The sequence below is a fragment of the Spermophilus citellus genome (genome assembly GCF_964194105.1).
Source record: "Spermophilus citellus genome assembly, chromosome: 4".
NCBI classification, from domain to species: Eukaryota; Metazoa; Chordata; class Mammalia; order Rodentia; family Sciuridae; genus Spermophilus; species Spermophilus citellus.
This window is the reverse complement of record NC_138185.1, coordinates 222,086,821-222,112,243: the sequence shown is the minus strand read 5'-3', so window position 1 is coordinate 222,112,243 and position 25,423 is coordinate 222,086,821. Positions and strand designations below refer to the sequence as shown.

Below are 25,423 nucleotides of genomic sequence, written 5' to 3'. Positions count from 1 at the left end.
GGAGATAATGGGTCCAGCCATGGCAGAGATGGCCAGAAGGTGAGAGCCATGGTCCCCTCGCTGCCCAGCAGGAACGCTGGACAGGACCCACCTTTCTTTGCTCCAGTTGTAGGCAAGCAGCTGTGCACCTTGGGCAAGCCCCACTGCTTGGTAGAGGCTAAGCCTCCCTGCCACGGGCAAGAGCTGTGACACCTTCCTTGTCCACCCAAGGGGGCAAAGGACTCACAGAGGACAACTGCCGACCAGCACTTTGGAAACTGTGATAGGAAGCTCTCTGGGGCCCCTGGAGGCCAGGGTAACTCAGAGTTTTTACAGTGAGGGATCATTATTTTATGCTAAGACACAAAGCTGTAATGAAGAGTCAATCAAAAAAGCCCCAAATCCCAGAGATGAAACTGCTCTGTCACCTATCATCTTCTATGAGGTCACAGGGTAGAGGACACTCAGTCCAAACCACAGTGTTGCCTTTGGGAAGAGCATTCACAATGCACAGGTTTGCAGACCCACAGATGCTCTGGCACCTTCCGCAGCCATAGTCTATGGGACCAGTGGTCTAAGGCCTTGATTCTCTGGCAAGTCAGTGTTCCTGCTATTGCAGTTCATCAAGTTTCTATTGAAAAAGAAACCAAACAACTGCCCCAGGCCATCCAGGAAAGAAGGACCAGGACGCTCCACCACACTACTGAGCCGAGAGCAGCCCCTCTCCCTAGTGAGGCAGATGGCCAACTTCTAATAAGGCTGTGGCTTAGAAGCCTTTCAAGGTCACAGGCATGAAGAAACACAGGTCTGGGAATGGAAAGACCAGCAGATGGACAGTGAGGCCACCAGCTTGCTGTGTGACCTTGGGTGAGTCCCTTGCCTCTGGCCCCGGATTCCCCAGTCTCTGACTGAAATAACAGAGACCTGGGAGACGCCTCCGGCCCTCATCATTAGGATTCTGGGTTTCCTCTTGACATCCCTCTGTCCCCTGTGGGTCCCAGTACTCACACCGCGGCCATGGCTGAAAGGCTGCAGCCCAGGGGCGTCCTGTGCTCCACCAGGCTGCGTGGGTCAGAGGACCACAGACCCTCTGAAGGCAGGGACTTGATTTTCAGACTCTACTTAAAACCAAACAGGAAAAGGAAGTTGAACCAGAGATAAAGGGGAAATAAACCCAAGTTAAAAACTGAAACCCAGGGAGAAAATAGAGAAACAAGAAGCTGGCAGGGTAGGGCCCACCATGTGGGCGGCTGGTGGTGCGACAGTGAAGCCTGAGACCGAAACCTCAGGCTTCTGGGAACTTCCTGTAAGGGCTGGGGTGGCCGAGGCAGAGCCAGGAGAGACCGAGCTGTGGTGCAGCGCTACCAGCGACCAGCAGCTCTGGTCTCCACTAAGTCAAAGCCATTTGGGGTCTGGGCCTGGGTTTTGTCTGCGTATACAGTGCAGGGTCAGCGCAGATGACTTTCTGCGGGCCTCTATGAGGAGGAGGCAAGAACTCAGGAGAGTTTTAGCTGATCTTCCAGAGAACAGACCACAGGGTGATGTTTTAATAGGTGGCAAAGCCTTAATGTTTGACTCTGGAGTAAAATCTGTTTTCTGCTGAGGACACACTTTGAGGTTCAGCCAGCAACTTACAGTTTGAAAGGAAACTGGCAGAACCCTGGGGACTTAGCATTGCCACCTCGTCAATAAGCGACCCCGTGGCCTGTGTCCCCAGCTGTTTAACAGGGTTAGTAATCCTGACTTTGCCTATCCCCCCATGTTCTCATGGAAAGGAGACCCATTCTTAAGCTGGCTTTCACAGTTTACTGAACACCTACCAAGAGTCATGCACCGAGCGAGAAGCCAGAAACCTAACCGGGAGGGGTGGCAGCACTTGTCCTAGGAGGGCCTTGGCATTCAAAAAGGGGAGACCACAGGAAATGGCCATGCAATGTTCAGTGCAAGAGAAAGGTCTGTTCTATTCTAACTGGAGAGATGAATGTATTCCTCATGTTGAAACGTGCTTTATAGGTTTTAAAGTCATGCATTTCCTGTTAAGTTCTGTGTTAGCTGCAACCCAGAATTCTGACATATTGTGGTTTTCATTTTTACTGCTCAAAGCATTTGCGATTTTCCCTTGTGATTTCTTCTTCTATCCATGGATTATCCATGGTTTGTTTGATTTTGAAATAGCTGGTGTTTCCTACTCTGTTGCTGTTTATTTCTAGCTTAATTCTGCTGTGGTCCGAGGACGGGATCAGGATGATTTCATTTGTATTTCCTGGTATGGTTGAAATCCTTCTGCATTGTGGAGTCTTATCTTATGGTCCAGCATGCAGTCTATTTTGGTGAATTAACATGATCATAAGAAAAAAATGCGCACTCCTGAAGTTGGATATGTGTTCCATAAATGTCAATCAGGTCAGCAGTGCAATGAACGTCTGTATTCTCACTGTTTTGCTGTTTGCCTTAGTCCATTGTTCTATCAGCTGCTGAGAGAAGGTCTTAACATCTCCAGCTGAGATTCTGGGTCTATTTCCCTCTTTAATTCTCTTAATTTTTATTTCATACATTTTGAAGCCCTTCTTAAGCATACTTCCCATCCTGGACTTATTTATTTATTTTTGCTGCTACTGTAACAAATCACCACAAAGTTAGCACTTATAACAACATATATTTATTATCTTACAGCTTTGTAAGAAAACAATAGATGAGAAGTTCAACATAGTTCTCACTGGGCTAAAATTAAGATGTTGGAATTGCTGTAGTACCTTCCAGAGGCTCTAGAGAAGAATCTCTTCCTGGTCATTCCCAGCTTTCACACACCACCGGCCCTGTTCCTGGGTCCACAGCTTCTTCCACACAGACATCTCTTTCTGAACAAAGCCAGGTCAGGTTTTCTGCTTTATAAGGACTCATGAGATTAGAACAGACCCATAGGATAATCCAGGACAACTGTTCCATCTCAAGGTCCCTTTGACCGTGTAAGGTCAAACTGTAACAAATTCACATGGTCCGGGAACTAGAGGGGGGATTGGCATTATTCTGCCTACTATACATCCTTTTACTTTGAACCTATCTGTATCCTTGTATTTAAAGAGAGTATCTGGTAGACAGCATTGTCCCGTCTGACAATCTGACAATCTCTTAACTGGAGCATTAATTTAATTTACTGATATGGGTCCTCCATTTTGCTCTTTCTCAAAGACCTCATCTGTTTTGGGGTTCCTCTTTTCCTGCATTCTTTTGGGTAAGCGAGACACTTTTTAGAATTCCATTTGAACTTCTCTATTGACTTTTCAATTATACCTCTTTCTTTTTGGAGATTGTTCTGGGGGTGTTATAATACACAGCCTTGATTTTATGCAGTGTACCTGGAGTGAATATTGTGCTGCTTCATGTAAAGTGCAAGAACCTTGCCACTGCGTCATCTCACCCCCACTCCTGTGCAGCCATCATTGCTACCAGATAGTCAAAGTACACATTTTAGATAGTTTTATAACTGTCTCTCCCCGTCTCTCCATATATATGTGTATATACAGATATTTATTATTTTAATATAAATTAAGAAAAAGTCCTTTACATTGACCTACATATTTCTCTTTTCTGTTACTCTTCATTCCTTCTTCTGGTATCATTTTCCTTTAGCCTGAGGAACTTCCTTTAGCATTTCTTGTACAGCGGTTATGCTGGTGATAAACTCTTTCATAGTTTTCTTTTATCTGAAAAAAATATCTTTGTTTTGTTTTCATGCTTGAAGACACTTCCACACCGAGCATTCATTCTACAATTTCTTGTTGTACTTTAGAGATGCCACCCAACCCCTGCTGGCCTCCCTGTTTTCCAAGAAGCCAGCCACCATTCTAGATAATGCAGGTTAGGCACCTTTTTTCCTCTGGTTATTTAATATTTTCTTTTTCCTCTGGTTTTAAGCAGTGTGACTATAATGCCCTTAGGTGTGATCCTCCTTGAGATTCACAGAGACTCTCGGATATATAAATTAAAATTTTCACCACATCTGGCCGGGCACAGTGGTGCATGCCTATAATCTCAGCAGCTCAGGAGGCAGACAGGAGGATTGCAAGTTCAAAGCCAACCTCAGCAACTTAGCGAGGCCCTAAGCAACTTAGTGAGACTCTGTCTCAAAAATAAACAAAAGAAAAAACCTGGGGAGCTGAGGATGTGGCTCAAGCGGTAGCATGCTCACCTGGCATGCGTGCGGCCCGGGTTCAATCCTCAGCACCACATACCAACAAAGATGTTGTGTCCACCAAAAACTAAAACGATAAATAAAAAATTCTCTCTCTCTCTCTCTCTCTTTAGAAAAAAAAAGAAAAAAGCAAAAACCTGGGGATGTGACTCAGTGCTTAAGCGCCCTTGGGTTCAATCTCTGCTACCAAAAAAAAAAAAAAAAAAAAAAGATTTTCACCAAATCTGGAAAATATTTTGTCATTATGTCTTCAGATATTTCTCTTCTGCCTTGTTCTTTCCCTCCTCTCCCTCTGGTACTCTTTACAAATACGTAGCCCTCCTGAAACTGTCTCACAAGGCATAGAGGTTCTCTCAATTTTCTTTCTGAAAATATTTCTTGTTTCTCAGATTAGAGGATTTCTATTGATCTGTTTCCAAATCTTTTACCCTCTTACTATAGTTTCTGTTCCACTTTTAATCTGATCCAAGAAATTTTTCACTTCTTTTTTTAAAAATTTATTCATTTATTTTATATATATATATATATATATATATATATATATATATATATATATATATATATATATATATTTAGTTGTAGTTGGGCACAATACCTTTATTTTATTCATTTATTGTTACGTGGTACTGGGGATCAAACTCAGCGCCTTGCACGTGCTAGGCGAGTGCTCTACCGTTGAGCCACAACCCCAAGCCCCTTTCATTTCATTTCTAATGCTAGAATATTCACTTAGTAAATTTTTAATTATTTCCATCGCTCTGTTGAGATTTCCTATCTGTTTGCTCATTCAACCGTATTTATTTTAGCAACCTGAAGCACTTATCTGCTCATACCAAGGTCAGGACATCCGGGTTTTCCCCTAAGCACAGGCCATGCTTTCTGACTTTGTCCAGTGCACCAACTCATGACCGCATGCTGGACACTGTTATGACACACTGCAGAGAGCCTGGATCCTGCTGTCTTCCTTTAAAGGTTTGTCCTGGCAGGAAGGCAGATGACTGGTGCTATTAAGCTTGGTTCAAATCTTTTAAAAGTTCTGTTTCCATTTTGAACTTAGCCCTAGGGCAGGGTGCCCTCACCCACGGGCACCATCCTCTTCATCAGGAGTGGCTGTTCTGGGGTCTCCAGCACTGTCCTGAGGTACTCAGTGAGGACTCTTCTCTCAGGTGGAGCTGGACCTCTGGTGTCCCCCGGCACCCTTGACCTCTGCTGTCAGTCACCAGTCAGCTCTGCCAGGCCTCGTGAGAGTCTCCCCTGCGCACACACAGCCTGCCTTAGCCAACAACCCAAGGTGAATCCTCAAAAAAACTGGCTGTCCTTGCCCCTGCCACAGGGCTCCCTCTTCCCTAGTTCCTTCGGTGGGAGTCAGCTTTTTGTCATTGTGGCCAGAATACCTGACAAGAACAACTGAGAGGAGGGAAAGTTTCCTTTGGCTCAGTGTCAGCCCAAGGCAGGCTGACCATTGCTCTGGGCCCACAGTAAGGCAGAGCAGCAGGCCACAAGAGCAAGGTGGAGGAGCCTGCTTCACTGTTCATGGTGGCCAGGAAGTGGAGAGAGCCACGGGAAGGGCAGCAAGGGAGATGCCCCTTCCTGAGCACATCCCCAGTGACGCTCCTCCTCCAGCCACTGCCCAGCTGCCTCAGTTACCACCGCCAGTCTTTCCAAACTGGGATGGACAGATTAGATTACATACAGCCCTTGCAACCCAATCATTTAGCCTCTGAATGTTCCTGCATCACAGGGGCATTTGGGCGACACTTCACATCCAAACCTTAACACTTGCACCATCCAGCTATTTCAGTAGCCTGCAATTCTAGCACTGCTCCTGAGCTCTCTAAGCTCACCTTCAGCTAAGACTCCACCCCTCTGCTGAGACTGGGAGGTGGACGCAGCAGAGGCCTGGGCCATCATGGGGCTCACCATGGTGTTTCTCCTCTCCAGTGGCTGAGTCTTGTGCTGCCTGTTCAGTGCCTAAAAATGCAAGGATTTCATATTTTGTGAGTTTCAGTATCCTTCTGTATTTTGTTCATTTGCACAGTTTTTATGAAGACCGCAAGTCACTGCCATTACTCTGTCATGGTCAGAAGCAAGGTCAATTACAGTTACTGAAGTACCAGAGGGTGTTCTTTCTTGTTTCCTGAAGACACCAGCCCAGTGTGAACATCTTCACCGTGAGAAAGTGTCTTTCAGTTTCAACCCCCGCCCTCTTCTGTCCCTCACACGTCACTACTGCCTGTTATTGGTTTCACTAAGTAGACAGTAAGAGTGAAGCTTCTGGGGTCTTTTAAAACTTCTGGCACCTAGGAATGAGCTCAGCACCCAGTGCCTGCTGAGTGCAGCACACACAGGGCAAATGGTGACTCCAGGAGCCAACGTGCATGCAGAGAGGAGCGATGCACAAAGGGGGGACACAAAGACCACACAGGGTGTGAGTGGGGAAGACACCAAGGCCACACGGGGTGTGAGCTACTCAAGCTTGCAGCTCTGGACCTGCACCACAGCACCGACTCAGATTGAAGAGGGACTTTCCACTGTGCTCTGACCCCACAGGAAGCAGGGTGGACAAAGAAGCCATGCTGGGAGCTGATCCTGAAAGGCCCCCTGCTGCCAAGGATCCTGATTCCCTTTTCTGAGAACAGACTGACCTTTCTTCTCGCCTCTCTTGGGGTGGAGGTGACCATTAACGAAGTGCCTGACACAGGCTGCTTATGAAGAAAGGCAGCCCACGGAGTCAGCTCGGGGCTCTGCAGGGGCTAGTCTAGGATTGGCAGCCTCGCTTCCAGGCTCTGGTGAGGGCCGCACCTCATGGCAGAAGTGTGCAGGAGCAAACCCCTGACAGACTGGGGTCCCAGAGGTCTCCAGTGACCTAAGGGCCCCCCACTAGTCCCCACTCAAAGGTTCCATCATGTCCCATTGGACCACTCTGGGGACCAAGCTGTTAACACGAGGCCTTCGGGAGACACTCTATTCAAACCACAGCAAGCACAGAGGTTGCTTTCACAAATGAACTACCCCGGCACAACCCACCATTCCACAGGAATCGGTGTTGAAAAGAAGGTCCCTGAGTCCTGAGAGCAGAGAGATGGGCATCTAGAACTAGCCACCTAGCTGATGCATTAGGAAATGGTATTACTGTGATTGCTCATTATTTGAGTCTTAAATCCTCAAATATAGCTTCAAAACTCAAAATGCAAATTGCATCTGCTGGAGGTCCTCATGTCTTCTGAGACCTTGCCTGACTGGCCATACCTACAAGGTCAGCACTAGAGCAGTGCAGCCAGCCCTGGGAGGCCACCTACCCCTCTGCTCCCACGCACAGCCCAGTCTCTGCCTTGCGGCTAGGGCCTGCCTATTCCACTTGCTGTGACGTCAATTTTGTCACTCACACCAGAGGCCAGACATGAAAAACCACAAACTCAGGCAAAGGAACCAAATTCCAATCATCTATTTGTAATCTAGGACTCAACCCTGAGTTGTGGGGCCTGGGAAGAAAGGGTAGTGACCAAAATGAAAATCCTCTGCTGTCCCTTGAGCAATCTTAAGGGAAACACAACCTGCTCTTCACTGTATTACCAGGGACTCAATGTCCCTGAGGATATTAAGCTGTGATCTTTCTTCATATGTACCTTTTGTCATCACGGAAAGGGAGGAGAAGGAAGGGCAAGCAAAAGTTAAGCCGGGTCACTGGACTCTGGTTTCTCACACGCTCTGGTGGTCCAGCCTTCTGTGCCTGGATGCCACTGCTGTCCTCACTGGAAATCACTTGTCACCCACCTGCACTCCAACTCAGTTGCCTTCAGGACCCAACTCAAACATCTCCCACTCAGTGCAGTGGAAACTGAGCGAGACACAGGAAATGGTTCCTGTTATGTGCTACTCTGGTAATTTGTAATATTATCAATTTAGTTGTCAAAGAGCACTGTCCTTTGGTAGGGGCTACCATTTTTTTATTCATCTTTTGTAACCAATCACTCCCAACACAATTCTTGGTATATAAAGTGTGTTCAGAATCTTTGGTAAACTATTCTTCTGAAAGGACCTCAAGAAGAACACAGGGGCTGGGGCTGAGGCTCAGTGGTGGAGCACTTGCCTAGCATGTGTGAGGCACTGGGTCCCATACTTGGCACCACATAAAAATAAGTAAACAAAATAAAGGCATCGTGTCCATCTACAACTAAAAAAAAAGAACATAAATTATTACCAGTACAGAAAGGCGGTGGACATGGCCTAATTCCCTCCTACCCACTCACGTCTCAGTGTTTGGAAAGAGTACTTGAACCCAGCCTGCAATAAACACCAGAAACCCTGCCTCTGGTACTTCCCTCCCAACCAAGTTCCAAACTTATCTACAGCATCAGTAGGCAACATCAGCCAAGGCAACCGAATGTTCTAAGGAAGCAGAGTTGAACTCCCAGGGGAAACTGCAACATCTCTGAGGAATGACAGCACCCCAAAGAAGGACTTAACAGACACACAACAAATGAAGCAACCTCTACCATGGGAAACAGAGTTTCAAACCCTCAATAAATGCCTTTTCAAGAGATAAGGGAAGATACTTAAAGATTAAGTGGAAATAAGCAACGAGGAAAGAACCAAGTGAATTTTTTAAAGTATAAAAATATAATTGTTGAAATCAAGAACTCAACAGATAGGCTCAGCAGAAGAATAGGCAGAGATTAAAAGGACAAAATCAAAGAACTGATCCAGATACCATCAGGAAGGGAAAAAGACAAAGGGAGAAAAGAAGCAGATGTATCCATTTTTGTGTAAAAGGCATCTCAGAAAGAAGGAAAAACAGAGATCAAATATTTGGGGAAATAATGAGAGAATTTTGTAGAATTCCAGAATGTTGTCAAGAATTCAAACTAAAGGTACTAAAGAAGATTGATAAGAGAAAAACCTGGGGGCCGGGGTTGTGGCTCAGTGGTAGAGCACTTGCCTACCACGTGTGAGGCACTGGGTTCAATTCTCAGCACCACATATAAATAAATAAAAAAATAAAGTCCATTGAAAACTAAGAAAATATTTTTAAAAAAGAGAGAGAAAAACCTAAGTGTGAGCATGCACAAACAAGCCAGATTATAATAATATTTAAAAACAATGAAGACAGAGAAACTTTCAAAAGATTTTCAAATGAAGGCAAATCATCTACAAAATAACAAAAATCACATCAGACATCTATATCTTCCGTAAACAAAGGAATGGATCTTTAGACTGTTGGAGACAAAGAACTAGGAACCTTACATTTCATTTCATAGCTTGCTAAATTACCATTTAAATGTGTAGGGGAGATAAATACATTTTCAGACACATGAGATCTCAGAAAGTTTTCCAGCCATAGACCTTCTCTGGATGAATGTCCACTAAATATACTGGCAAGAAGAAACTTTTTTTTTTTTTTGTACCAGGGATTGAACCCAGGGTGCTTAACAATGGAGCCAAATCCCCAGCTCTTTTTATCTTTTATTTTTAATCAGGTTCTTGTTAAGTTGCTCAGGGCCTCACTAAATTGCTGAGGCTGGATTTGACCTTGTGATCCTCCTGTCTCAGCCTCCTGAGCTGCTGGGATTATAGGCATGTGCCACCACAGCCCCCAAGAAGGAAATTTTACTTAGGTATAAATGAGAAGGTATAAAAAGTGGTAGGAGCGGCCAGGCCCGGTCCTCGCACAAGAGTCGGCGGCGCCCGGAGCGGCCCGGCTGCCCGATGCTTCAGCCCTGGCTGCGGTGGGCCGGGCTGTACGTTTAGCGCCCGGCTCAGGCCCCTTGAAGCTCCCGCGGGGGTGGGAGCGGCCTCTGCCCCGCGGAGACTGAGCGGCTCGAGGACGAGGCTGCGGCCGCGGGGAGGATGGGGGCCGACCAGTTAGTGGTGCTCAACGTGTACGACATATACTGGATGAATGAATACGCCTCATCTATTGGAATTGGAGTTTTTCATTCAGGAATTGAAGTATATGGAAGAGAATTTGCTTATGGTGGCCATCCATATCCTTTTTCTGGAATATTTGAAATTTCCCCAGGAAATGCTTCTGAACTAGGAGAAACATTTAAATTTAAAGAAGCTGTTGTTTTAGGGAGCACTGACTTCCTAGAAGATGATATAGAAAAAATTGTAGAAGAACTGGGAAAAGAATATAAAGGCAATGCATATCATTTGATGCATAAAAACTGTAATCACTTTTCTTCAGCTTTATCAGAGATTCTTTGTGGGAAAGAGATTCCGCGCTGGATCAATCGACTTGCCTACTTCAGCTCCTGTATACCCTTTCTACAGAGTTGCCTCCCAAAGGAGTGGCTCACTCCTGCAGCCCTGCAGTCTAGTGTCAGCCAAGAGCTCCAGGATGAACTGGAAGAAGCAGAAGATGCTGCAGCATCTGCTGCCATGGCAAGTGCTACAGCAGGCTCCAGACCCGGGGGCCACACTAAACTATAAATGTCTCCAAAGTCACACCTTCAGAACTGTCACTGGCAGTTGAATATCACTAGAGAAAAGTATGCAAAGATGGCTCTCCCCCAAATCCCAGTTTTTCAGCTCAGGATTATATTTGTAATCAAAAACAAATCACTTGGCGCAGGAGGGAGAACTTTGTATGAAGCTGCCCACTTGTAAATTTGGAGTTACTTCTTGTTTTATACAAGCTCTGTTAAGTTATGTTTACAGTATTTTGTATTGCTGTTTACAAATCTTGCATGGACTTCTGCCACCGTGAAAGAAGAAAATCTTCGTCTTCAAAAATTAGGCAGGTAATCTTTGTACACTTCCTGATAAATACCAGAGCTACAGCATAAATTTTAGGCACACAAAAAGGTACTTACACAATTATAGTTACCATCACCTGCTTAAGAATTGTCTTTTAGACTTGTTTTTGTGTTATTAACATTTTTGGCACCAGGATGCAGAGAACCAAACTGGCCTGATATGAAGGAGCACATACAGCCCAGAGGGCTCGGGACCCTGGGTCAGTTCCTTTTTACACTCCTCCCACTCCGAGTAGCACAGCTCCCAAGGTGCCCATGAAACCATTGGTTTCATCCCAAATATCCATCCACCTGGGCAGGGTGGAGTTCTTGTGTCTGTCTGGCTTTGATGCCTCTGATTCTATAATTAAGATGTTTTTGTTGAAGATAGTCTTCTTGTAACTGACAAGTGTTTTTGCACATGTGTTGGGGGAGGGGCTTCACTTTCATTTTAATACATTATAATTTCCTCCCCACACAGGTTTTTGTTGATGGGGTAGGAATATCCTAAGTGGTAGCCATCGAGTAGCAGTTTGAGTTGACATTCAACTGCTCTTAACTATTCAGGCTGCCTTTTATACTAGACCTTGAAAACTAGAGTCTAAAGAAACACACCCCCCAAAAAGGTAATTCTTTGATATTTCATACTTTTTTATGTACTATATCAGAAAGGGTATGTCAGAGTTTGTTAGTTTGTCTTGGGAGTAGTTTCACCTCATAATAGAATGCCTGTTCTCATTGACCTCTTTCTAAAACCATATTTGTATGTCTCAAATTTATCTATGTTCTTTCAAATGTCTGTCTCTTACCTAACATACTCTAAGAATGAAACTGTTGCCACAGACAAATCCTCATAGCAAGGAAGAGCTGTCTGCTCGAGTCTACTCCCACTTTGACCCTTGGATGTAAGAAGCAAGTCATTACATGTCAAATTCAATTTTTCTGCCTTAAGAATGAATATCCTAGGTAAAATATTGGATGTAGTATATAAATGATCCAAGGCAGTGACTTCAGCTTTATATATATTGTTAGTTTTGAAGTTATTTACATTTATTTAAACTTTCATATTCGATTATTTACTATTGCTCTATGTGACGAAACATAGCTTTCAGTAAACTAGATTTTTAACTTTTTTTTTTCAGAGGAGAAATTAGAAGTTTATTGAAGGACAGCAGAAAAGACTTCTCCCGGAGGAAGAAGGGGACCCAAGAGGTGGAATCCCTAGATTTTTAACTTTTAAATAAGCTAATTTTGATTGATTTTTATCAACTTAAGCACACCCTCTTAATAGGGAAAATAAACCTTGGGTTATAAGCATTGGCCTGAGGAAAATGAAGCCACTCTACTTTTTGACTGTTCTGTTTCCAGAGAGGAAAGTCTTTACAAATTACTCTCAGTAATTTAAGCACCTCTTTCAAAGATGTGATAGAAAGAAGAAGTATATGATCTTTATGAAGTGTTGACTTGAAAAAACATTAAAGCTCTAACAGGAAGTTGTTCACTGAAAGTACCAAAACCCATGTTAGTAGGAAATGTTTGATGCAGTTGGCTTGGGATTTTTATAACAATGTGGATTACAGTTTTCTAATCTATTCAAATGTACATGTTTTAAACCTGGGTACTGACCCACAGGACTAGGCATTAGTTGGATACCTCTTGGTGAACAGACAGAAACATCCCATCTGTGTTTATCCATATTTCAGCAACACAGCACACAAATGAATTTATTGTTATTTTGTTGTATTTACTTTCATCTGCATCTGCAGCATTTGGAGTTTAAAAATAGTATAAAGGGTCATTGTAGAAATAATTAGTGGCCTTGGGCCACACTATCAGCAGATAAAATTCTGGACCTGAGGTTCCTTGCAATCTAATTGTACTTGAGTTTGAGAGAAAGAAATATATGTTTTTTTTTTTTAGTTGTTTTCTTTTTTTTAATCGACTTTTAAATTTTAACAATAGAGTTATCCATAGTAATTGGGTTCATCCAGACAAACCCATACATGCATAGAATTCAATTTCAGTTCATGATCCCCCTTTCCCCTCCCTTTTCCCTCCTGGCTTCCCTCACCTCCCACATTCTACTTTCTCTCCTCGGCTAGATTTCTTTTTGTTTCTATAATTTTTTTTTGTATTTGATTCCTTCATTTACTTATGCATAAAGGTGAAATTCCCTGTGGTGCATTTATATGTGCACATGATTTTTGAAGAACGCATTGAGCATTGCCTCGCCTTTGCCATCCCCCCACTCCCCCTCTTAATCTCCTTCTTTTAAACTAATGATTTCCCCCATATCTCTATGATAGCCTATCCTTCCCTCCTCATTTCCTCCATTTTATTTTATTTTATTTATTTGATTTTCAAAGATCCAGCCACACTTGGGTTCCTGGGATCAAGTCCATGGGGTCATGTGGGAGTGTTCCTTTTGAAAAGAGCTCAGTTTGATCCTCTGATGTTTTTTGAGGATTTTTACCTCTGTGTTCATGAGAGATGTTGATCTCTGGGTTTATTTATTAATACTCAACTGTCAGATTGGGATGTTACTGTAAATGGATGAGATGAAGGTTCCCTTCTCTGTTTCCTGAAATAGCTTCATGGAATGGGACTGTTCCCTCCTCATTTTGCCAGGCCAGCCTTCTAAACCTGGACCTTTCTTTTTCAGTGATTATAAACAAAAATGCAACCCAGTCAATATTTGTAGAGCTATTCAGAGTATCTATTTCATCTAGATGCATTTTGTTTGTTGGTGATTTTTAAGAAATCAGTTCATTTAATCCAAGTTGCTCAATTTTAATTGTGATATTATTTTTTTCTCATTTAATATCTGCCAGACCTTGTCTGAAGGCCCCTCCTTCACTCTTAACATGGGCATTCTGTGTCATTTTCCTTTATGCCTCTGTAGCTCTCACTAGAGGTTTAACTTTTGCTCTTTTAGAAGAACCAGCTTTTGGAGCTATGATTTTCTCCTTTTCTGTTGCTCATTGTACGGATTGCTGCTCTTATTTTCATTTTCCTTCCTTCTGACCTGTTTTGCACTTATTTACTCTTTTCTAACTTCTTCAGATGGAAACTCAGTATCCTGACTTTCAGTTTTCTTCTTTGCTAAAATATGCATTTAGTTCTATAAAGTTCCTTCTCCGTCCTGCATTAGCTATAACTCGAAAATGTTGATCTTCTGCATTGTGATTTGGGGTCATTTAAAATATGTTTTAGTGTCCATGGACACTTCCTATTTGATACTTGGGTTATTTAGAAGCATGTTGTCCAACTGCAAGTAGTGGAGATTATTCTTGTATTCTTCTGTTATTGAGTTCTAGTTTAATCCTCTTTTTGTGAGAAAGTATATATTGGATGATTTCCAGGTTTTTAATTTGTAAGGGTTTGTTTGTTTGTTTTTTCATCATCTAGAACAAGAGCACATTGGAAATGTGCCTGGGCACTCAAAAGGAGTGTGTGTTCTGCTGTTGTGGGTGAAGTGATCAGTGAATGTCAGTTAGGTCCTCGGGGGTGGTGTTCAGTTTAGAAATATATGTTACTTCAGAAAATCTCTCAAGGTCCTTCTCTACAGTTCAAATTGAGAATGAATTTAATTAATTTAACCCACTTTTCCTCTCCCTTAGAGGAAACAAATCTTGTTCTCAATCTGATCTCTAAGAAGAAATCTCATGTCAAAAATCTAGTTATTAATATACATGCAATCAGTTTAGTGGAATATACTTTTTGTTGTAACCAAGTGAAACATATCTCTCCTGGTAGGTTAGATGGTAATAATAGTATTAGGTCAAAAGTTTCTGGTTTCTGCTGTTTGTTTTAAATACCCTAGGGGTTCTTTAACCCTAAGAAGGGAGCATCAGCTTTGGAAAGTGTGACTTGTGGAAGTGTAGAAGGCGGTGTACAATCCTAGAGCGCCTCCACTTGACGCCTGAACTCCAGCCAACTATTGCTCTGACCCACAGCAATAGCATAAGTTACCCATCACCAGCATTTGTACAGAGCAGGGAATTCTGGTTTTAGTCAATTGATAGCATTGTGTGTATGGGGAGATTCAGCACCACAGACAGCTGCAGGACTATTTCCATGGCTTCTTCCATCACGAAACGGGTAGAAACACATTCGCTGCTTCAGGGTTCTAATCTGTATGTCTTATGGCTCCATTTCTGTAAAATACCCTTTAATTTTGATACATGCTATATTTTCATTAAATGACTAAGTTTAAAAGATTTCAGATTTATTCAACAAGTTGGCCATCTGCCATTGTATCCTCTTTTCTTCAGTATGTTTTAAGAATGCAGCTCAATTGTTAGATTTTAATTGTCTACTCGGTCCATACACATACATCTTTACTATCAAAAGGTGTTACAGCTGTCAAAGAATCTTCATAGACCTGAAGATAATTTCTTGTGAAGTTGAATGCAAACGTACTGTCATTCATAGTGTTTATATAAAATACCAGGAATCTTCACTTTTGCTACCTTGATATAGCATTGGGCTATCATGTTACAACATTGAAATACATCAATTTATTTTTTTTTATTTATTTTTTTTTTAGAGAATTTTTTTTTAACATTTATTTTTTTTTTAGTTATTGGCGGACACAACATCGTTGTTTGTATGTGGTGCTGAGGATCAAACCTGGGCCGCACGCATGCCAGGCGAGCGCGCTACCGCTTGAGCCACATCCGGGACCGAAATACATCAATTTATTAAAAAATACTTTTATAAGAAAAAAAAAGTGGTAGGAGTCAAGCGCGGTGGCACACGCTTGTAATCCCAGCTGCTCAGGAGGCTGAGGTAGGCGTATCACAAGTTCAAAGCCAGCCTCAGCAAAAGCAAGGTGCTAAGCAACTCAGTGAGACCCTGTCTCTAAATAAAAGCATACAAAATAGCCTTGGGGATGTGGCTCAGTGGTTGAGTGCCCCTGAGTTCAATCCCCAGAACCACCCCCCAACTCCCCCACACAAAAAAAGTGGTAGCATATACTTGGGTATTAGTCAATCATGAGAAAGGAAGAGGTACTGGTATGTGATACAACACGGGGGAACCTTTGGAAACACAATACTGAGTGACAGAACTCAGGCGTAAAAGGCCATCTACTCTGTGATCCCATTTGTATGAAATATCTAGAATAGGCACATTTATAGAAAGAAAACAGATTAGTGGTTGTCACAGGCTGGTGGTGAGGGTGATCTGTACTCAGGTCTTAATTTATAAAGATGACTGTGTAATGAAATGGAGAGGTCCATGACATTGATTTTTTTTCTCCTTACTGTTGCCCAGGCTGACCTCAAACTCTTGGGCTCAAGTGATCCTCCTGCCTCAGCCTTCTGAGTAGCTAGAACTACAGGCTCACACCTTGAAAACTGGCTCACTGAAAGGAACGCTGAATGTTACCACAGTTCAGGTGCTGGGTGACAGGCAGGGTCACAGGGGGAAGCACTGGCATCAGTCAGGAGGCAGGGGAGTGAGGGGAAGGCCCAGGCCCAGGCTTTCTTGAGTTTCCATGGGAAAGGCAGGGCAGGGCAGGGCAGGGCAGCTGAAGCCTGGCAGGCTTGGAGGCGTGGGGACTGTTGGCTGGTACCCGACCCTGGGTTGATTTAGAGAGGAAGTACAGGCTTGGTGAGTGAGAGACTGAGGAAGTGGCTGGGGTTGTACCTGGGACAGTTTGTTTGTTTTGTATATGAAAGTGGTTCTCCAAGAAAAGCTGCTTACTGTTGCTAGGATCAGCTATTTCTGGAATGGGTGAACGCTTCCCAACCAACAAGGACGCAAAGATGTCAAAAAATTTAAAAAATACAAAAAACCTGGTTAAATAGGGCAGGGAGATATGTCAAGAAAATGCTTACTGAGCATGGAAATGTTTTAAAACTAGACAGCAGTGGCGGTTGTATAGCATTGTGAAAGTGCTGAATACCATGAGCCACACACTGCAGAATATTTAAATGGCTTAAGGAAAAGTGAGGGTCAAAATCTAGTGGAATTTCTTATTGCCTAAGGTCTGATTATGTTGGAACAGGCAATGATCACCAATGACCATTTTTTAAAGAAAAGTGTAACCTATGACTTTGGAGCAAAAGTTCCAGATGCAGCGACTTGAGTACATACAAGGGGGGGCATCATTTACGAGTAACAGGAGGTAAGACCCAGGGAAGCTGGACGCCTAAGGTCCTTAAAACAATAAGGAAAAGGAAGCCAGCTAGGCCACAGTGGGGCAGGAGAAGCCACGAGGAGAGGGAAACAGGACCTGTAACTTTAATTCAATTGAAGAAAGTTGAACGCACACACTAGAGGCAGCAAAGAAGAAAACCTACAAGGAGAAACAGGATGAAAGAGAAAAAATATGAAACAAGACAGAGAATAAGGGTTGTCACTCCAGTCGCTGCTTGTGTACTACTATGCACCAAACAGTGTCCCCAAAGGTTAGTAGAAAGTTGAAGCCCTAACTCACAGCGTGTGGCACTTGGAGACGTGGCTGCCCAGGAGGTGATTCAGGTGAACACTGTTGTAAGAGTGCGGCGGGGTTAGTGTGGCCCTGTGAAGACACCGGAGAGCTTGCTCTCTGCATGTGTGAGCGCCCCCCTGCACCCCAGGCAAACACACAAGAAGGTGGCCGTCCCTGAGCCAGGACCCCACAGAAACCAAAGCAACTGGTACCCTCATTTTTCCATGGGGAGGGCAAGGCAGGGCAGGGAAAACGGCTTCTGATGGGCTAATTTGATAATTTTGGCAGGTTTGGAGGTACAGGGACTTCCCCTCTTCCAGACTGTAAAAAAAAAAAAAAAAAAAAAAAAAAGTTCATTGTTTTAATCACCCAGTATTTTGTTATGGTAGCCCATGAAGTCTAATATGTATTAGACTTCTAAAATATGTGCCTTCTAAAACATTTAGAAAAACTGTACCTTCTGTTTTCTTCACGATAAATCTATCTACAAATTTTCATGGTAAGTTTAAATGGTTGCAAAGGATGGAATATTTAGAAAGAGTATACACTGTATGCATTATAATATAATGCATTGCATTAAAAGTTAAATTTAGCCAGGAGTGGTGACTTATGCCTGTAGTCTCAGCAACTCTGGGAGTCTGAGGCAAGTTCCAGGCCAGCCTCGGTGACTTAGTGAGACCATGTCTCAAAATGAAAAATAAAGGGCTGAGGATATAGCTCAGTTGATAGAGTGCTTGCCTCGCATGCACAAGGCCCTAAGTTCAATCCCCAGCACTACCTCCAAAAGAAAAAAAAGGGTTGGGATGTTGCTCAGTGGCAAAGTGTCCCTGGGTTCAATCTTCAGAACATAAATGAATAAATATTAAAATTACAAATGTAATTTATTATGTAAGTTTCAGCTTCTTTCAATTTTAAAAAAGGTCTGCCATAAAACTTAATTGGCAATGTCAAACCAGTCAGGCAAGTCAGATTTGCTCTCTGTGAGGGAAAAAAAAAAGTTTGACCTAACTTTTCAACCCCAACATACTTATGCCCACCCCAGGAAAGCACGTCACTTCTGAATTCTTAATTCCAGAACCGATGCTGAGCAGATAAGGCCCAACCCTGGATGACCCAGGCCTGCTCTCTTCACATTCCTGAGTCCGCCTGGGGGGCTGGCTCTCCAGTCTGTCCTGCAGGGCCGAGGCCTTCTGACGTTGAGTCCTCTGGTCCATGGAGGTGATCCCGTGCAAGGCAATGAATCACGGGAGAGCTGGAAAGGGGGTGGAGGGCCTTCATCTACACACCAAGAGAATCAGAAGTGGAGAAAGGGGAGCTACAGAGGCAGCCTCCAGACAGGACTCGTGGGGGCAGGAACGCAAGTGGGAGACTAGGGCCTCTGTATCCCAAGGCATAAACGTGTCCCAGTCTGAACCTCTCATTCTGTCACAGAAATGGCCATACTGCCAATGGGTTGAGACCACTGGTGGAGGGGTAGGAAGGGCTGAACCAAATAGAAAGGAAGGGCCAGAGCGGCCCGGCCTACACAGATACCTCAAAGCAAAGGACAGTCTGAGAGTGAAAATGAAGACATGCAAAAGTTATAATGTGGTGGTTTTTTTTTTTTTTTTTTTTGTATTAGGGATTGAACACAGCACCACTCAACCACTGGCCACATCCCCAGCCCTATTTTGTATTTTATTTAGACACAGAGTCTCACTGAGTTGCTTAGCACCTCGCCGCTGCTGAGGCTGGCTTTGAACATAATCCTCCTGCTTCAGCCTCCCAAGTCACTGGGATTATAGGTGTGCACCACCATGCCTGGCTATAAGGAGATTTTAAGTTAAAAAAAAAAAAAAGCTAGTTAGCAATTTTAATCAACAAATAGAAGTTAAAGAGAAAAACATGATTAAGGAAGCAGAGGAGCATTAGAAACCAGGGAACATAACCATGAGCATGTGTGCAAATAATATAGCCTCAACCATGTAAAGCAATTACCAAAAAATTATGGAAACAGTCAACAACAATCCTAGTGAAGATTAAAAAGACATAATGTAGCCAGGCAATGTGTATAAGTATATACATGTATCAAATGTAGCTATTTTAAAAATAGACAATTGTTTTTGAAGTGGGAGGTTCCTCACTCAATGTCTCCTCTGTTAACATTTCTGTTAAGTTATATATGTTTAAAGTTAGAAAACTCAAATTACAGAAAGATTTAGAGGGTGAGTTAAAAATCCTCTCCTCCCTCCCCAAAGATAACCACTATTGACATCAAGGCAAATGCTTTTCTGGGGTGAGAGCAGGGGACTCAAAATCCTTACCAGTCCAGTACTGCCTGCATCACACTTCTCTGTGTCCCCTTAAGGGGGGACCGATTAAAGCAAAGTCCTGCTTTGAAGGGAGGATAGAAATCCTGTGCCAGTTAATAGCTCAAAGGGCAATGCACACACACTGGAATGCGGACCTTAAAAACACTAGGCTAGGAGAAGAAGCTGGTCCCAGAGAGCCACGGACTGCCCAATTCCACTTATATGATGCCCAGAACAGGCAAATCCAGAGACAGGAGCAGACTGGGGGCTGCTATGACACTATGGCTGGTGGGAAGAGGCTGGGAGGACTGAGGCTGAGAGCTAGTGAGTCATTTCCTTTTGGGGTGATGAAATGTTCTAAGGACTGTGGTGATGGCCGCAAAACTGTGAATACACCAGAACCCACCGAGTTGTGCTTCCAATCACATGACTTCCAGGGCATGTGAACTGTATCTCAACAAAGCTGTTTAAAAATGCCCTGTATGCAGGCTGAAAACATACACGATTTCAAGTGGGTATGAAGAAGCAGTGGGACTTGGTGACTGTTGCAGAACACTGCCCCTCCAACCCCCCACTCTGGCTCACATCAGACCCAATCCTTAATAGGAAGGGTTTTGTCCAGGGTGACAGTTCTCAGGCTCTCTCAGCTCTAGAGAGTGAAGAGAAAATAAATGCAGCCAGGGCACTTCTGATGCAGAAGGTGCCCCAGAGTGCAGCGCACGCTCTTGGTTCAAGGCAATTCCTGGGACCTCCAGCCAGGCTTCAAGGCGAGCCTGTGAACTTGACCTGAGAACGATCTATTTCTCAAGCTGCTTGATGGCTTTTAATGTTTCCAAACCATCTGCCTTCCTTTTTATGGTCTCTAGTGAATGTAAAGAGCATTAAAGAAAAACAACACTTTAGATGGATTTAGTTAATTACAGATCCGACAGATCCAGGGGATGTAATGATGAGAAGCCTTTTTTCATCATACACATTAAGGAGCTGTTTGTTTCTGAACTTTCAGGTTTGGTTTTGCTTTTGGTTCCTTTCTATGAATGTGACGGGTGGGATGCCTCAAACAGAAGGCAGAGCAGCTTTGGCACCCCATCACTGCTGGGGCTCTCCCGTGAGGCCCCCGCAGAGGCCCCCTCCCCTTACTTCCAGCAGCCGTCTCCGCTCTCCACCCAACAGCACTGTATTGGAGAGTGCCAAGCTGTGGACTCACAGCTTTCTTCACTCCACATAAAGCCTTTGAGATTCATCGAGTTGTGTTTATTACTAATTACGGCAGTTTTTTCTTTTTTTAAAGAGAGAGAGAGAGAGAGAGAGAGAGAGAGAGAGAGAGAGAGAGAGAGAGAGAGAGAGAGAGAGAATTTTTTAATATTTATTTTTTAGTTCTCAGCAGACACAACATCTTTGTTTGTTTGTGGTGCTGAGGATCAAACCTGGGCCGCATGCATGCCAGGCGAGCGCGCTACCGCTTGAGCCACATCCCCAGCCCGTTTTTTCTTTTTTTCTGAGTGGTATTCTAGTGTATAAATGTAGCACAAATTGCGCAGTTACTTGAGGGCATCTGGGCTATCTAGTCTTCTGGGTGGTTATCAACGGGGTTGCTATGAACAGTCACATACAGGTTTTACATTTCTATAGGGGGAATGTGGAGGATCATCAGCAGTTAACTGTATGTTTAACTGAAAAGAAACTGTTGGACTCTCCTGCAGAATAGTTGCACTATTCTGGCTTCCTTCTAGTCATGGAGGAAAGCTGCTGTTACCCTGCACACCAACCTGCGTTTGGGACTGTCACTATGTAATTTATTTCAGCTATTCTAATAAGTGCACAGTGTCTGTCACTGTAATTTTAATTTGCATTTCCCTGATGATTTATGATTCTGTGTATCTCATCTTTATTAAAGTGTCCATATCCTTTATAGTTTAAAAGTCTGGGTTGTTTCCTTATTGTTAAATGTTGAGAGTTCTTTATACATTCTGAAGTTGAGCCCTTTATGATTTGCAAACATTTTCTCTAAGTCTGTCTCTTGTTTTTCATCCTCATGAAAATGTTTTCACAAAATAAATTTTTAATTTTGATGAAGTTAAAATTGCTTTAGTGATAAAGTCCAGTTTATCTTATGTGAATGATACTTTTGCTGTTATGATTAAGAATCCTTTGTCTAAGTTCCAGGCTATAAAGACCATCTCAAGTTTTCTTCCAGAAGTTTTGTGATTTTATATTTTGCATTTGGATTTATGGTCCACGAGACTTGCATGACATGTGGCAATTAGGGCAAAGTTCTTACTTTCTGCATAGATGTCCAGTCCATCTGGCACTATTCCTCCGCTGACCTGCCTTTGCACCTTTGTGAAACATCACTTGACATCTGTCTGGACCTGTCTCTGGACTTTCTGCCCAGTGTCCAAGCTCTCCACAGTTATCTTGTGAAAACAAGGCAAGCTTGTTGCTGTCATATACATGTCACCTCAGGAGCTAATGCAGAACCTAATCAGGAATAGTAACCGAGTTCTTGATTCACTTATCTGATATCTACACTGTGAAATATGTAGCCCACTCTGTCCAGGCTAGACCACACGTGCAACACTGGGATCAGCTTTCACTATCGCAATTGAAGAGTTGCAGTGGCAACCTGGAAACATTCTTAGAGAGTGACTAAGATGATAAGGCAAATGGAAATGGAAACGGAAGGAGCCTGGCTGAGGTCAGGGGCTATCCAGCCTGGAGTGATGACAGGAGGTGGCCATGGTGCTAGCTGTGGACCTGTAAAACGGAGTTCATCAGAAAGAAAGTCTGTGACCCCGAGGGAGAGGGCCAGGACCGATGGCTAGCACTAGGCACCACATCAGGCCCTGGGAGTCCAGAGAAGGGGCAGGTACGCCTCCTGCTGTCAGAGGGGGAAGCCGCAGGGGAAGCAATTTTGGTTTGATGGTAGCCATCCAGCTGATGGTAACACAGCGCACTTCCGCTTTAGCTAAGATTGGACTGAATGATTTGCTCTAATTCTGATTTTGCACAGTTGCCAAAGACGGCCCAACAACTGACTATTTTGAACAAATGATTGCTTCTGTCTTGGGTTTAACAGCCCCATGAAGACACTTAAGTCATGTGAAAGAAAGTGATCTGCTCAAGGTCTTGAAATTGTGGTTGCAAAGCAGAGTTCAGAATCCAGGCCTCCTGGAGCTCAGTCCTGATGCCCAGGATTCCTTTCTACTAGTCAAAATTCTTTTTTTTTTTTTTTTTTTTTTTTTTTTTTTTTTTTTTATTGGTTGTTCAAAACATTACACAGCTCTTGACATAGCATATTTCTTACATAAGCTTTGAGTGAGTTATGAACTCCCATATTTACCCCCAACGCAGATTTCAAAATCATATCATTTAAATATCCCCATTTTTACAAAATGCCATATTAGTAACTGTTGTATTCTGCTACCTTTCCTGTCCTATACTATCCCCCCTCCCCTCCCCTCCCCTCCCATCCTCTCTATCTACCCCATCCACTGTAGTTTATTTCTCTCCTTATTAATTTTCCCATTCCCCTCACAGCCTCTTATATGTATTTTTGTATAACAATGCGGCTCTCCCTCCATTTCCATGTAATTCCCATTTTCTTTCCCTTTCCCTCCCCCTTCATGTCTCTGTTTATTGCTAGTCTTTTCTTCCTGCTCTTCCTCCCTTCTCTAATCTTAATTGCTCTCATTATATCAAGGAAGTCATTTTGTATTTGTTTTTTAAGGATTGGCTAGCTTCACTAAGCATAATCTGCTCTAGTGCCATCCATTTCCCTGAAAATTCTATGATTTTGTCATTTTTTATTGCTGCATAGTACTCCATTGTGTATAGATGCCACATTTTTTTAATCCATTCATCTATTGAAGGGCATCTGGGTTGGTTCCACAGTCTAGCTATTGTGAATTGTGCTGCTATGAACATCGATGTGGCAGTGTCCCTGTAGCATGCTCTTTTAAGGTCTTCAGGGAATAGTCCGAGAAGGGCAATAGCAGGGTCAAATGGTGGTTCCATTCCCAGCTTTCCCAGGAATCTCCATACTGCTTTCCAAAGTGGCCTAACCAATTTGCAGTCCCACCAGCAATGTACAAGAGTACCCTTTTCCCCACATCCTCTCCAGCATTTGTTGTTGTTTGACTTCATAATGGCTGCCAATCTTGCTGGAGTGAGATGGTATCTTAGTGTGGTTTTGATTTGCATTTCTCTGACTGCTAGAGATGGTGAGCATTTTTTCATGTACTTGTTGATTGATTGTATGTCCTCCTCTGAGAAGTGTCTGTTTAGGTCCTTGGCCCATTTGTTGATTGGGTGATTTCTTAGTGCCGTGTTTGCTGACGGCGAAGGCAGCCTCCTCCTTAGGTATACTGTTTCCTGGGGTTTCTTACTGTTACGGTTGGATATGAGGTCCCCCCCCCCCCCCCGCCAGCTCCTGTGTTAATTCAGGAATGTTCAGAGGTAACGTGACTAGATTAGATCCCGAGAGCTGTAACCTAATCAGTGGGCTAATCCACTTGATGGATTAATAATTTGAAAGGACTACAGTACTAGGTGGCAACTGTAGGTGGGTGGAGCATGGCTGGGAAGTGGGTGGATGGGGGTGTGCCCTCCGGGATCGTATCTTGTTCCCACTCCTCCTTCTCCCTCTGTGCTTCTCAGCTGCTGGGAGCTGAGCAGCGTTCCTCCTCCACGCCCTTCTGCCAGGGTGTCCTGCCTCACCTTAGGTCATCTGTGGACTAAACCTCTGACAGAGTGAGCCCAAATAAACTTTTCCTCTAAGTGTTCTTGTCAAATATTTTGGTTACAGTGATGCAGAGCTGACTAACATGCTTTGTGTTTTCGGTCTTTCAGGATGACTATCTCTGAGGCCTTAACACAGAAAAGAATCCTACTGTATGAAATTTCAAAACTTTTTAAATGACAAAACAGAAAAAAAATCAAATCAAACAGGTCTCTTCTGAGGATTTTATTTCTGCTCTGAGCTGTTCTGGGTGACCTACTAGTCTAATTAGGCTGGAAGTAAACCTGGCTTTTGTGAGATTTGGATATGGCTCAAGGAAAAAGTTGTCAAGACCCCGTAAGATCATGGATGCCCGAACCAGCCTCAGAGCATTCCAAGAACTCGGTCGGCTCACTCCAGGATTCATTCCTTCTATCAGCCACACACACAGAGGTCCTGGGAGAACAGACAGCACTGGTTGGTTGAGATGAACTAACCTATCCAGGGCAGTAAAGGGATCAGAAGAACATTGGCACAGTCCTCCCACGGCAGCGTGGCCCAGTGGCAAGCCAGCAGACGGGCTCTGCAGTCCCAGCTCTCCCTGACTGGATGCACGCTCGCCCATCAGAGGAGCGGTAAGCCAGGCCTTTCCACTGACTTCTGGGAAGGATTAAATGAGACAATGGCATGAAAAGAGCTTGGCGAACTAAGAGGCAGTGGGGATTTCCTCAGCTAACAGGTGCATGCTTATCAAACGGCATCTTCCAAGGTAAAGTGTGAGCCAAAATCAACGTCACACCTGGGTGTGACGTTCAATCAGACACAGCCCATCCCTCGAGAAACGATCAGAGGACAGCATGGCAGGTGTGGGATGTGGGAAAGCACGGGCCTCTGGTGGTCTGTCCAGGTGGTGAGGAACACGCTGTGAAGGGCCAAAGGGGCCCAGGCTTGAGGTGGTGTGTGGTCACAGACCAGCTGCTGGACGATGCCACACACTCCTTATTTCGTACTTAAAGCCACCCCAGTGAGCACTGTTTCTACTATTACCCTTTGTAGTCTGTGAGG

General features: G+C 43.7%; 2 protein-coding genes across 8 annotated transcripts in view; one reads left to right on the top strand and one right to left on the bottom strand.

Moving 5' to 3' along the window:
* Window positions 1-25,423, bottom strand: part of EVL (Enah/Vasp-like) — a 166,474-nt gene that overhangs the window by 67,668 nt on the left and 73,383 nt on the right. For 6 of the 7 annotated variants that reach the window (XM_081292015.1, XM_081292014.1, XM_081292018.1 and 3 more), the window contains exon 1: window positions 988-1,097. The exons of the other annotated variant lie outside the window; for it this stretch is intronic. In XM_081292015.1, the coding sequence (XP_081148141.1) occupies window positions 988-998 (11 nt within the window). In that variant the 5' untranslated portion in view covers window positions 999-1,097. Of the gene's footprint in view, window positions 1-987; window positions 1,098-25,423 lie in introns of those variants that run through there. 7 annotated transcript variants of the gene reach the window in all.
* Window positions 9,847-10,659, top strand: LOC308647694 (deubiquitinase DESI2-like). Its single transcript, XM_081292040.1, has one exon. The coding sequence runs from the start codon at window positions 10,019-10,021 to the stop codon at window positions 10,601-10,603; it is 585 nt and encodes a 194-aa protein (XP_081148166.1). The 5' UTR covers window positions 9,847-10,018; the 3' UTR covers window positions 10,604-10,659.

What these genes read in the sequence shown, in the direction of transcription:
- LOC308647694 (XM_081292040.1), top strand. Translation starts at nt 10,019, where the DNA reads ATGGGGGCCGACCAGTTAGTGGTGCTCAACGTGTACGACATATACTGG.